At 37.4% G+C, this 13409-nt stretch overlaps 1 protein-coding gene across 3 annotated transcripts in view; it reads left to right on the top strand.

Moving 5' to 3' along the window:
- Positions 1-4107, top strand: part of fgf12a (fibroblast growth factor 12a) — a 31775-nt gene extending 27668 nt beyond the window's left edge. For all 3 annotated transcript variants that reach the window (XM_032564918.1, XM_032564916.1, XM_032564917.1), the window contains 2 exons: positions 1245-1443; positions 2193-4107. In XM_032564918.1, coding sequence (XP_032420809.1) covers positions 1245-1443; positions 2193-2308 — 315 coding nt within the window. In that variant the 3' untranslated portion in view covers positions 2309-4107. The remainder of the gene's footprint in view (positions 1-1244; positions 1444-2192) is intronic.
- The last annotated feature ends 9302 nt before the right edge of the window (positions 4108-13409 follow it).

Raw genomic sequence — 13409 nt, 5'->3', positions numbered from 1 at the left:
CAGAATGCTAACCTGATCAACTGAGGTTTCGGTGTTGATTGGGCTTTCTGAGTAGAATAGGGTACAGGATTAGAATTTGTAACCCAGGTTGTGTTTTTTTTATTCTTAAAAAATATATATATATGTATATACAGTATATATATATAATGATAATAATTTTTATCTCTTTGAGGGTAACTTGGTCTAAATTTGAGAATAAAAGGTGCAGGCTTGTATTTGGACCCAATAATATGACAGTAAACAGATTTATCTGTCCCCAGCCTGAGTTGGATCACAGATGCACAGTCACCTCCAGCAGGAAGCAGAATTGGGCTGTCAGTCAAACAGACAACCGTGAAAGGGCACACAGCCCTGAAGGATATATTAATAAATAAAAAACAGCTCAGGGCTAAACACACTCTCACACAGACACGCACACACACAGAGCGCAAAGTCTGCCAAAACTCAGACGGTCCAACATCCTCTAAACTAGCTGATGTGCATCAGCCGCCCTATAATGGACAAACACATTTCGCCTCCTTTAAAACCGATTGGAGTTAGTTTATGATTCAGCCCCGTTCACTTGTTCTGAAGGCACTGATAGGGATGGACGAGCAGGGACGAAGGCTAAAGATGAAGAACATAAGATCCACTTCATCAGCATTCATTAATCAGAACACTTAGCCCAGTTAATATAGATTTTGTTTGGGATTAGTTTTAGATGCAAACTTTAAATGAAATGGTACCATTACCCTAATTAAATTTTTATAAATGACCCAGTTTACAGTATCTTGTAGCATTGATGGATTGGAGGGTCAAATTTATTGTTTCTTTCACTCTTTCACTGTCATGATTGTGATCTAGTGTTCTGCTCTGTTGTTCTGCTCCGCTCTGACACTTTCTCCAGTATCAGGTCCTTTCTATTTTCACCATTGCCTCTCATTATTTTGTCCTTTTCTCTATCCCCTTGACTTGTGGCTGAGAAATAAAATAATAAGATAAAAATCTTCTCATTTCTAACACTCCAATAATAGCATAATTCTGTTTATATCTCTGTGGTGCATGTGTGTGTGAGAGAGAGAGAGGTTCTAAATAAACAACACATTTCTCAATAAGTGTATAAATGCTGATAATTATTTTTGCACTTAATCTTGATGCTGATGTGGATTCAAACAGATTTTTGAGTGAGCTGATGTACAATCATTTCATTCCTGTGCTATTGCTGATCTTTGCATCCTTGCTTGTGATTCATTTTTATTCTGCAGGAGGTGTTCACACCAGAGTGCAGGTTTAAGGAGTCAGTTTTTGAAAACTACTATGTGATCTACTCGTCCACTGTGTACCGGCAGCAAGAGTCGGGCAGGGCATGGTTCCTCGGCCTCACAAAGGAGGGACAAGTCATGAAAGGCAATCGGGTCAAGAAAACTAAGCCCTCATCTCACTTTGTGCCCAGGCCTATTGAAGGTATGAAAGTGTTTAAAGCAAGCTTCTAAATATTTAGCTTGTTTTCATTTTTTGCTCAGTCTTAAACTACAGCATCTTTTTGACTGAACTATTCTAAAGGTTTTGGGGGGATTATAGGAGAATTGGTTCTCCCTGAATATTAAAATTAGCTTCATGAGTAATTTCTCTATTTGCATTCACACTGCAAACAGGATACTAGAGTAACACAATATGAGCCTGGGAGTTGTTACACCAAGGAATAAGGCATAGTCATATTTTTCTTATTTCTGTTTCAAAAATGTTTACGTGTCTGAGTTTATATTATGTTATAACTCATATTCCATTGCTTATTTAAAATGCAACAAATTTTACTAGTTTAAAAATCTTAGAATGTAGCCTTAATATTACATGTAAACATTTTACTGAAAACAAACAAACATAAAAACAAATTTAAGAATCACTTTAAGACAGGATGGTCATGTCACCTGTTTAGACATAGTTTGGCTAAGTGGTGTCAGCTGCATGTGTTTCTCAGGAGATCAGTCTTATCAAGAGAACCTGTCAAGCTGTGTGATAAAAAAAAGTGCTGACAGTGTGTCCTCATTCCCTTGTCTTTTCCCTCTCAGCCTGGTATAATTGTCCCAACCTCACACCTGACCTTGTCCGTGTCTGCATGCCCATCTTTTCTATCTGCTCTCCGCCGTCCCCTTTTGATCACCTCCTATCTTTGTCCTCTTCTTTTCTCCCTTTTGTTTGCATTTCTGCCACAGTTTGTATGTACCGGGAGCCGTCGCTGCATGAGATAGAGGACAAGCACCGCTCCAGGAAGAGCTCAGGGACTCCCACCATGAATGGAGGGAAAGCTGTCAATCAAGACTCCACATAGCATCAGTTACAGGGACTTCCAGCTGGGGGTAGGGGAGGGTCGGCCTCATCCTGACTCAGGGCGAAGGGGCCAAGTTGAAAAAATAAACCTCACCGCTCCCCCTGAGAGATCTGGACCTCCATACTCTTTTTAAACAAAAGAGGGCGTGGGACAGCTGCAAGGAGCTATTACTGTACAACTAAGACAACAAAAACAAAACTGAACTCTTGCCTGTGAAAATGTTTTAGATATCTATATATATATATATATTTAAATATATATATTCTTGACCAACATTTTATGCAAAACTGAGAAAAAGGCTGTGAAAACAAAGGATTTGTGGTCTCTACATATATTCAAATATCTGTTATTTTTATTTTATGTTGTGAAAAACAAGCTTTAATACATGTTCATTTTTCATTCTTTTTTCCTAAACATTGTTGCACTTTTATCCTTTATTGCGTTGTTGTTGTTGTTGTGAAAGATATCCCAAGCCATTATCATTATAACCATCATTACTATTTTATTGAGTGGGATCCCAGTTACTATGAGGGTAATAGTGGTTCAGTTCTCTTGACCTTTTTCAGTTATTCATGAGTATTTTTTTTCTTACTAGAGCATCTTGAATGCAAGGTCAAAGGTCAAGGCTGAAAGTTACAAATGGAGGGATGTAATTTACTCAGGTGTGTACTGTAAGTTAGACCAATGTGACTCATGGGGAATGTACTCCCCTGTTTTCCTGCTGTAGCAGGACAGAACTACATCAAGCAATATCATAAAGGGCAATCTAGAATGTTTTTAAAGGATTGTAATAGCAAACTGACAACACATTGCTGTGGCTGGTGTACTAGTCTGTACAAGTGACTGACAAAGAAAGTTGCATAAGGTGGTAAATGTAAGAATAGGGATTTACTATACAGTTATAACATGATAAGAAAGACGGGTAGTGTTTGTGCAAAGTCATGTGCGAACTTTACAACATTAAACAAAGTAGATTTCTCCTGCAACGGACTGGCTAATTGTCCAGGGTGTACCCCGCCTCTCGCCCATTGACCGCTGGCAATAGGCCCCAGCACCCCCAGCGACCATACAAAGATGAGCGTGTTAGATAATGGACAAATGGAGAAATGGTTAGATTTCTCTCCATCCATAAGTTGAAAGGCCAGTAACAAACCTTATCAGTTATCAAGAGATGCTGTTAGCTATAACAAATCACAAAAAATATAACTCCATATACTGCTTAAGAGCTATTGGACAAATCAAGACGTTTTCTCTGACTGAAGATTTTATCTTGTTTGCTTAGGGTGACAGAAAAGCAACATTTTGTTTAGCAGGCTTAGTGGTGAATTTCTTAACTTTCAAGAATTTTAAGTTCTAGAACTCCCTTTACATTCATTGTGAAATCATTAGAGATCTTTTAATACAGATGGACGGGTGCCTGACTGTTTAATAAATCGCCAATTTGTCATGCAAATATTTTAACAGAATTATGTTACTGCTTTTCAATCACAGTGAAAACTGAAGGTTTGATTGAGCAACCGAACACGAAATGAGCCATTTGTTGCATTATGACAAAGAGTTTATTTTTCATACATCTACACACTTAGAGGGCTGTGATCTGACTGGTACACCTCATACTGTGTACGCTGCTACGCTCATTCCTAGCCTCCTTTTTTAGTTTATCTATCTCAGGAAGTCTCACAGTTGTTTCGGTGATGGAGCCTGACTTTTAAAAAAAAATAAATAAATAATGGCTGCTTAAGGTTCAGCTCTAATTGCACAAAGCCGGGCGATTTGGCATGGAGGTGGATGATGCACAGCTGAACGTAGTCATGTTAGGAACGCTGGAAGAAGAAACAGACAAATACAAAGCATGACCATCACATGACTGTAAACGTTTCTTTAAGTTTCAGATGAGATTTAAAAATACATATCTATATATTTTGACTTTGGGGAGTATATGTCTAAATAAACATCTTATATGCAACACTTGTTCAGTATTTTAGTGAGGGTTTATATATATATATATATATATACATGTATATATACAGTATATACTGTATATACAGTATATATACTGTATATATGCTACTATACATCTGCGAGGAAGCTGTTGGCTGCCATGTCGGTAGTTTGTACAGTTAATAGCACACATTCAGCTGCACAGAGCAAGCGGCGGTGGGCATATTGTCATCATGGATCTGGGAGGGTCTTCCACTTGAAATCCAGGCCCACATCTGACACCAACAAGAGCTAATGGTAGATTAGTTCAACTTCCACTTCACCTTCTGCAATACTGCATTACTGTGAATCGTACATTATAATAAATGTGACACTGAAAGTCAAAAGGCAAGACCAGCATATAAGTATCTTTTTACAGACGTTTATATTGTGTATATGAGATATGTGTGGAGTTAAAGTACTGCATGAAACTGGATATGTACATTGTCAGCCGACAGCAGAATGGGCCGATTTGGTAAAAGAATGGAGTGAGTAAGGCTGTTAGAAACAGCAAAGCACTTTTTTTGTGGGTTTATTGATGTATGATAGGGGGACAAAAGCATTGAAATAGTTTGAAATATTGAATATGATTTAATATTTTTATGTTTGCAGATAATTTCACTGCATTCAAACACACTCATGTATGCATTATGAATTGTGAGATAAAAAAATATGCATTGATTATAAAATTCAGAATGAAGTTAGTGATTGTTTAAGAATAAAGATTATGTTATCAAAAAATTACCCTCTGAGTGATTGATTCAGTGAGTTATTGATGCGTCACATTAATCTTGTTTTTACCGTATCTCTCTTTCAAACGTTGCCAGGTTCAAAGACACCATGCGCCATCCCTCTCCTGCAGGAGATTTGACATTAGATGCACAACTTTGCATTACTTTTCAGTGTAAAATTGGGACACCAGTTAGCATTGCAAGACATTATTGTCACTGAAAAGAAGACAAAGCACCTAACCTGACACTTCAAAACTAATACAGAAACAGACAAACCAAGGTGAGAAAAACACTTGACTGGCAGTTTAATTCCACACGCATTTCACTTGTCTGCACTTCAGCCAAGTACAGCTGGTGAAGATCCATCTTTAAGACACCATTTTATCACAAATCATTCACTGACCTTGCTCAGGCTGGGAAAACATCACCACACCGACAGAGTAACACAACAGCCAACCAGCCGGATAATCGCACCAGTCAAAAGCTCGCTGTAGTTCCTCCAACACATGCATGTTTTACATACCCTTGGCTTGACTTTTGATTTGTTTCCTGGTTTTTGTATTGGTTTAAAGAAGATTATGTGGAACAATGCCGTTATAAGGGTCAAAATCAATGGATTTGACACTGTACTTACTGAACACTGTTACACAATGAGGTGCTTTCATTGATAAGAAACTGTTCTTTTCTGGTTTGAAAAATTAAAGAAAAGCAGTATTAAAGCTAAATTCCAATAACAATCAAAGACGAAATTAGAGCAAAATTAGCCCATTATTTAGATATCTAAACATTAGTCAAAACTTTCCTTTAAATAACTGAACTATAAATCACCACACAGAGACATTTTATTGTTTTCCTTGTGACGCCACACATTAAAATATTTTCTCTTAAACACAGAGATTTTATTTTACAGAGCGGCTCCATTGATTGGACTGATAAAGAAAACATCTCAACAAATACAATTTGTGACCTTTATCACTCACAAAAAAGGATTTATCTTCTCACCAACCCGAAAATCCAATATGTCATTTTAGGATGGCACTCCTTCCCCCTTAATACTCTGTTGTCATGGAAACAGACCTTTCGTGTCTTCTGCAAGGAGAATATGGAGGAGGAGGAGGATGAATGCTCCCCTGGCTTTTCGGACGTCTCTTGTATTCTCTTCTGCATGTTGGCTGCAGTGCAGAACAGCAGGCGTGTGTGTGTGTGTGTTTTGTAGGGAGGTTGATGTGTTCTTTTCTATTTTGGAGTTTCCCTCGGTCACAGCAAAGAGCAGAGACGAGTACAAGCCTGCATCCGGAAAGACAATGTCTACTCTCAATGAGAAAGAGACTAAGTAAACAAAAAGCCTAACAAGAGTAAGTTGGAAAGAAACTGCTGAAGCGATCTCATCTTTTTTCTGTTTATAAATGTTGTTTAGCTTTTTTACCCCCTTCAAATATGCTTTAATTTACAATTTGCTTGTATTATGCTTCTTCATATTCAATACTTGCTACTCCTATTTAGGAAGAAACTTAGACTATAATACTGACTGCTGCTTTTCTTCTGTTTCAAACAAACGTGACATATTTAGTAATTAATGCAACAAAAAACTTTTTCTACTCTATGATGTGTGAAAAAAATGTATTGCAAAACGTAATAATAAAATATTGTCTTATTTATTCACCAAAGTCTCTGGAGTGACAAACGATACTCCCCTGAATGGCAATCTATAGATCAGACAGTTGCTAGGAGAACAAGACTGGATTGTTTCTTGCAGAAAGATTCTGGAGCAGTTCAGAGATGCCCCCCTTCCTCATGCAACGAGTTGGTTTGTCCAAATGTGAAAGATACTTTCAAAGACTAGATGTACTACAATCAAAGTTCAGATAATCCTGTTTATTACTGTCATCTTCAATTTAGTTTATTTTTATAGCTCCAACTTACAGTACATCTTCAAAAAACCACAAAAAAACGTTAATTTTTTATAGTGTTGAACACTGAAATAAAACGTACCAATGCATAATCTTTATGAAGAGAACATGAAGGTATCAACAGCTGTAGTTCTACTGATTTTTTTGGTATCATTCTTGAACAGGATATTTATAGTTTTACCAATACATCCTTTGGGTAAGGCTGTCCAGAACTATAAATGATCTTAATGGTATAATCAGCAAAGTTGAGAGAAATAGTTCAATTTTTTCTTTTCTCCGTAGAGTTTTTGCGGCACTAGTGGCTCGTATTTTTGCAACAGTAGGAGGGCGAGGGGAAGACATGCGGCAAAGGTCGTCGGGACCGGGAGTCGAACCCATGACGTCCACGTCAAGGACTAAGGCCTCCAAACATGGGGCGTGCTAACCCCTGCACCACCACAGCACGCCCCGTTCAATTTTTGGGGACATTTTACATCAATACAGACAATTTTCCAAGGTCTGTGAAAAATGCACGTGAAATATTTAAATTTCTTTTTCAAGTCACATCATCTCAGCTGGCTGATTTGTCTTCTTGCCCTTCAGTGTCAGTGCTTTTTGTGTTCTGTTTGTTTTTCACCGCTGCTAGAAACTGTGAGCATCTGATGGAAGGTTTGCAACTTTATATATCTGTCATATAAGTGACAAAATGTTCAGAATATTAAATGACAAATTCTACTTGGAAAATATTTCTGTTCATATTGAAATGTCCCTTTTTGTGGTTCTATAAAAGTTTATATTCTCCTTGTTCTTGTAAAGCAACTGTGCTAACATGGCAGATTTGTAGCATAAGTGTTTTGGGATTCCAAAGGTCAAAGCTGGCACATTTTACAACTTCTCTGTGACAATAAAATCCCTTCTCCAGAAAGCTGTCAAGTTTACTGTTTCAGAGGTTAGATTTTATTTGTAAATGGTATTAGTTCACAAGGTAATTATCTTGTTTATTTCTGGCTGTGTGTACAACATCATAATACAAATTACCAATTACCCTTTTTAGAAAATGCAATGGATATTGCATTCATCAGGACTGATACAATGACAGAGATCCTTGTTCAGGTTCTTAACACGTGTTTGTTTGTCTTCTAAAGCCTCGTGAGTGTGCAGAAAAAACATTCATTTCCCATCTCTGGCTTTCTTCTTTTGAGCTTCTTGTTTTGAAATGTGCCTGTCTGTGCCTCTGGGATCCCACTTGTCTCTTTTTTTTTCTCACACTACTTGGATCTGAATGAGGGAACTCCTACTTAGAAGTAGGGTGTTCAGTGCTGCTCATTAAAAATAATTAGCCTGTGTTCAATTAAGACTCAGTTATGCTCCTTTGATGTAGCTGGGTCGTTATTTCCCATCCAAATGCCTGAGAGTGATAATAAACGTCTGAATGAAATGAGCTTTCACTTTTAATAGGGCTGAATCTAAACCTGCTGGCTCCACTGGTTCACCTTATTCAGACCATAGAGAAGCCTCTACACCCACACAGATTTCTAAACCTCTTCACAGTATAACAAGCTCTGTGTCTTTCACACTTATGTGCTATTAATTTATTAAACGAGCTCTCCGGCATGTGCTGGAAGTGGTTCCTGTAGCAGGAAAAGTGTCCTGTTGAACCCCTGTAGCCTCAGGAAAGAAAGGATGCCAAGCTAAGCTTTGACTGCGGTTATGCTCCAACACGGTTCCTTTAATAATTTCCTCTCTCATCTCCTCGCTTATCCTCTTTATGCCTGTCATCCCATCCCTTCCTCTGCTTTCTCACTCTGCTAATCTTTATTCCCGGTCCATCTTCACAATACATCAAACTTGCCTTCTGTTTAAACATGTTGCATCTATTCTGCTTCTGACTTTTTCCTTAAATGTTCTCTCAGTAATTTATCTGTTTTATGCTAATGACTTTTTTTTGCAGTTCCCTGCAAATTTATCTTCGTTTTATATCCGTGCGCAGCTCAGACACAACGCACATCAGGGTATTTTTCAAAAGAAATGTCCTAAGGCGTATTATTTTCTGCTGAGCTTCATGCGTATTTATTGTAAGTGCAAGAATAATTGATGCTACAGGACAATTTAATGCAGGCAAGAATATACAACAAGAAATGGAATGCATGAGCAATATGTATGAAGATGTATATGTTCTTTATGTACATGATGTATATGATGCCATGCTTAGATGTGGTTGGTAATTTTATAACAAATCATAAATACTCAGGGGATGAGAAGAATTGATTTACTATAATTAGCTGAATGACATTGAGGCCTAAAAAAACTAATTTAAAGCAGCTGCGTCTTGATTTGATAAACATCTATGAGGAAAAAGATCAGATAAACGATACTGCTTAAACTGATTAGTGACCACATGAATGAGAATGTTGCACCCTTGAAAAAAAACTCCAAAATTCACAGATTTTTGCTGTTGTGCAACTGTATCAAACAAAACCCCAGGCTCAAATGTACAGCGTGTGTAGTCATGAACTTTCTACTCCCATCATGCATTGCGTCACACATAAAAAGGCATTATCATGTCAGAAATCTATGAAAAAAATGAAGTAGTTTTAGCATATATTCAGGCATTAAAAATGTATTGTTTTTAACCAAATACTGAATGAAAGAAATGCTTGATCATTACACTCAATATACCTGCTAACTAAACATCATCACATTCATATGATATTTTCAGGGCTCTACAAGAACAATGGCTTATTTTGCAAAAGGTTCTACAGTTGCATCAGAGTAGAGAAAAATGGCCAAAGCATGCCTTGGTAAGTTAACGACTAAATGAAAATTACATATTTTGTTTGATTTTTCATAAAACAGATGCACGATTAACCAAATTACTTGCCTGTAGGTCAGCAGAGCACAGCTGGCCGTCAACAGAGCCTGTTGTGTTTTCGGCTCTCTGTGGGGGCTCATTTAATGACGTCTCCCACACAGGCAGGACGAACAGGACGTCCACCATGACTGTTCATTTCTAGGTCATTACAGATTCTACGCAAGACCATCTACGCTAAACATTGCAGGCACACACAATCGAGGTCAACTGCAAATCAACCAACTGCAAGCATAACACGTTTCAGGAGGAATGTTGAGAATATGGAAGAGAGGTAAAAAAATCTAAATCACTCAGAAGTTTTGCAATGATATGAAATAAACACTACCGTAAGCCTTTCACATTCGTGGTGTAATGGAACAACACACAATCTTACCAAAAATTCTTCAGTGTGCATACATAACGGATCCAACGTTGTCTTAAGCCTTTGCAAATGCAGGATCTTCATGCGTAGAACTAGGGCTTCTGAACCCTATGTTCTAACATCTGCTAATTATGAAGATTATGTATTTTTTCTGATTGTGAAAGAAATAAATTTTGGACTGAACCAAAGTTTTACAATAAGCCTTAATTACCCACTTGAAACCCTGTCAGGTCAAATGAAAATATCACCTGTATGAAGGAAGTAAAGCCAAAGTACAAACTTATCTGCTTGTAGATTTTAGCAGTCCAGAGTCGTCTCTATAGTAGCTGATATGTAATCACACAATGTTTTAATGATCTGAATATGGCTCTGTTGTTTCTACCTGTGATTGAATTATATGTAGCTGTGTTTGAATTTGTCCATATGATTGAATTGAATTGAAGATAAATAGTCAAGGTCTATAGTCAGGAAAAACGAAGCTAACATCTCAGCAGACCCCACACATTCTTGACACAATAATTAGACTTTCATCTTCAGGTCGGCACTACAGAGACAGTTTTTTCTTTTCTGCATCACTCCCATCTTATTAAAAAATTCCCAAACACACAATTTTTGATTTTATTTAAATATGTATAGCTGACCCAAAATTTGCAGAGCTGTCAGGTTGTGTCTCCTCAAACTAGTTGCTGTATGTCATATGCCTCAGTCCATATAACCCAAAGTATTATGTTACTAACCACTTATGCTTGTCTGGTTGCTAAGCTCTACTGTAATAGAAGATCCACATAGTACTGTTTCCTGAGTTGCAACAGCAGTATCTCTATGGCAGGATTTTATAATCAAATGTGAATTCAAATATTCATGGCAATTGAAAAGCAACACTTGTTGCACCAATAATAAACATTGACACATAGACTGTAATGGTGCTATTTTGTTTTAATTTTTGGTGGCAGTTATTTTTAAATGTTGGTCAATTGTACATGTTTTCCTTCCAGGACATATAACAGAACTACATTAAGTTATCAGCTGGGAAAAGAACATCTCCTTGATTCAGAAAAAAAGCTGTAGAAATCCAATTTTTGAGCCACGGCAATAAACAAGGAGGACATTAGCAATTAGACCAGGATTTCCAGTAGAACTTTCTGCAGGGTCTGCGAGTTGTGAAGTCACTTTCTGCTTGACGCTTCTGAGTCTTCTCTTGTTCCTCTTTTTCTTTGAACTCTTGAGGCAAAATTCCATGTTCAAATTTGGAGAGTTCATGAATCACATTCAACAGGTTCAGTCTGTTCACAGATTCCTATAAATGACAAAAAAACAAAAACTTGATGAACAGAATTATAAGAATCTATTTATAATGTTGCAGGCTTTCACTTATACCTCAGTAAGACAGGGCTACCTAGCTATCTGTACAACCTTGCAGCTGTTGGTACAATAAATAGAAGGAGGGATGAGAAGTTATTTGAGACCAATTTCTAACCACCAGTTTCACAGTAATAAATATTTAACAGTCAGAAAATAATTTGATTGGGACGAAAGCTGTTGGCTAGGATTAACAGTCAGAAAATAATTTGATTGGGACGAAAGCTGTTGGCTAGGATTTGCTTTCTGAAGAAAAAAATATTTCATTTAGTTCTGAACAAAACCTTAAAGCTCAAATTAAAAGGCGACATGACATGGAAGAAAAGTAAAACAGATGCCTTACCTGAGAGTCATGCGGTTTGTCAAACGGTGGCAGTGAGTCTTGCGGAAGCTGTAGGCTTTCCACAATCTCTCTAGTTTCTACAGTGCATAATGCAAAACACAGAATAGCAAAAATACACAGAAGGAAGGCCATCTTAAAACTGAAAAATCTATTCGCTTCTTTTTTGTGAAAGCAGGTTCCTTAGCCAGACACCACAAAAATTTCAACTCATGCACAACATAGCAAGATCTGTGTTTTATAGAGCTCAAGCCCAATAAAGGGAAGAGAAGCGTGTAGTGCAGTTGATGCGTCAGAAGCTTCTTTAACTTTCTGTTCCTCCCTATCAACGCACTGAAGCGCATACCCTGTAATTTATGACAGCCGTTATAGGGGTGACAAAAACTCTAAATAAGGACATTTTTACCATCATGTTCTTCGTCTGTGCTATGATGTACATAACCCCCCTGGAAATCTGGCCATATTACTAAAGGTCATACGGATTTTTTCGTCAGTGTAACTTGCGAAATGTTTAAAAACATCTAAAAGCTAATCCCTGTACGCAAAGTGTTGCATTCACTCATGTAAAACAACACTTTAATGACACTAACATGAAGGAAACAATAATTTTGTCATCGTCTCTCTACCATAAAGTCAAATCAACAGCAGTGCAGAAGCAGTTGGACATCTAAAGGCCATAGAGGTCAGTTTATCAATAGTTGCACCCTGGTGAGTTTATTCTGGCGATGTCTTTAATGGAATTTCTGCTCTGTTTAACTTTACAGTTGTGATGCAACTAAATGAAGCCATATTTGTCAAAGGTCGTAATGATTTTGCCACGGTACATGCTTTAAATTGGTAACTATGTGTTTCATTTGTGTGTGTGGCTTTTTTAATCTTTTTGATGCCATAAAAGAAACATATTACAGTTTACATATTGTACAATGCCATGCAAAATGATTGAAACGCTTTGAAAATAGTCAGATTCTGTCACATTATATCCACAAACTGCAGTGAATTTTAATGGGATTTCATAGACGCAGGCCAGCTGACAGGCTTTCCAGGGACAAGATTATTTCAGCTGGACCACACACATTATGGTATTATGTATTTAATGAAAAATTAAGTAATATTTACTATTTCAAGGCATGATTGATACTGGATTCATACTTCCATCTTTTTTCTTACATTCCTTTGCAATTTTTCCAGCTCCTATCTGCCCCATACTGTTTTGTTTTCCTCCTTAGACATTTTCCTAAGCACTGATACAAATAAACAAGCTACTGAATATATTGTCACACACACTTATACACTTGTCCAATATTTGTATCAGTACTGACTGTTGTATGTGAGGGCTTGCAATATTAAAGTTATATGCGTTTGCAGGTGGGCGGGGAAAAGTTAAAGCACTGTGCCCTTCATGTATAAGACAACCTTGAGCTGCATTATCCTTTCAACAAATTGGCATTCTAACCCAATTGTAGTTGATGTGTAGAACTCTAATACACACTGCTTAAACAATTAGTGAGTGCGCTGTTGGGAGCAGAATAATCTTGTTATCATGGCTGCAGAAAGCAATCCAACGCGACA

Source organism: Xiphophorus hellerii, chromosome 6 (assembly GCF_003331165.1).
Source record: "Xiphophorus hellerii strain 12219 chromosome 6, Xiphophorus_hellerii-4.1, whole genome shotgun sequence".
Classification (NCBI taxonomy): domain Eukaryota; kingdom Metazoa; phylum Chordata; class Actinopteri; order Cyprinodontiformes; family Poeciliidae; genus Xiphophorus; species Xiphophorus hellerii.
Note: the sequence above shows the minus strand (reverse complement) of the source record. Positions and strands in the feature narration are given on the sequence as shown.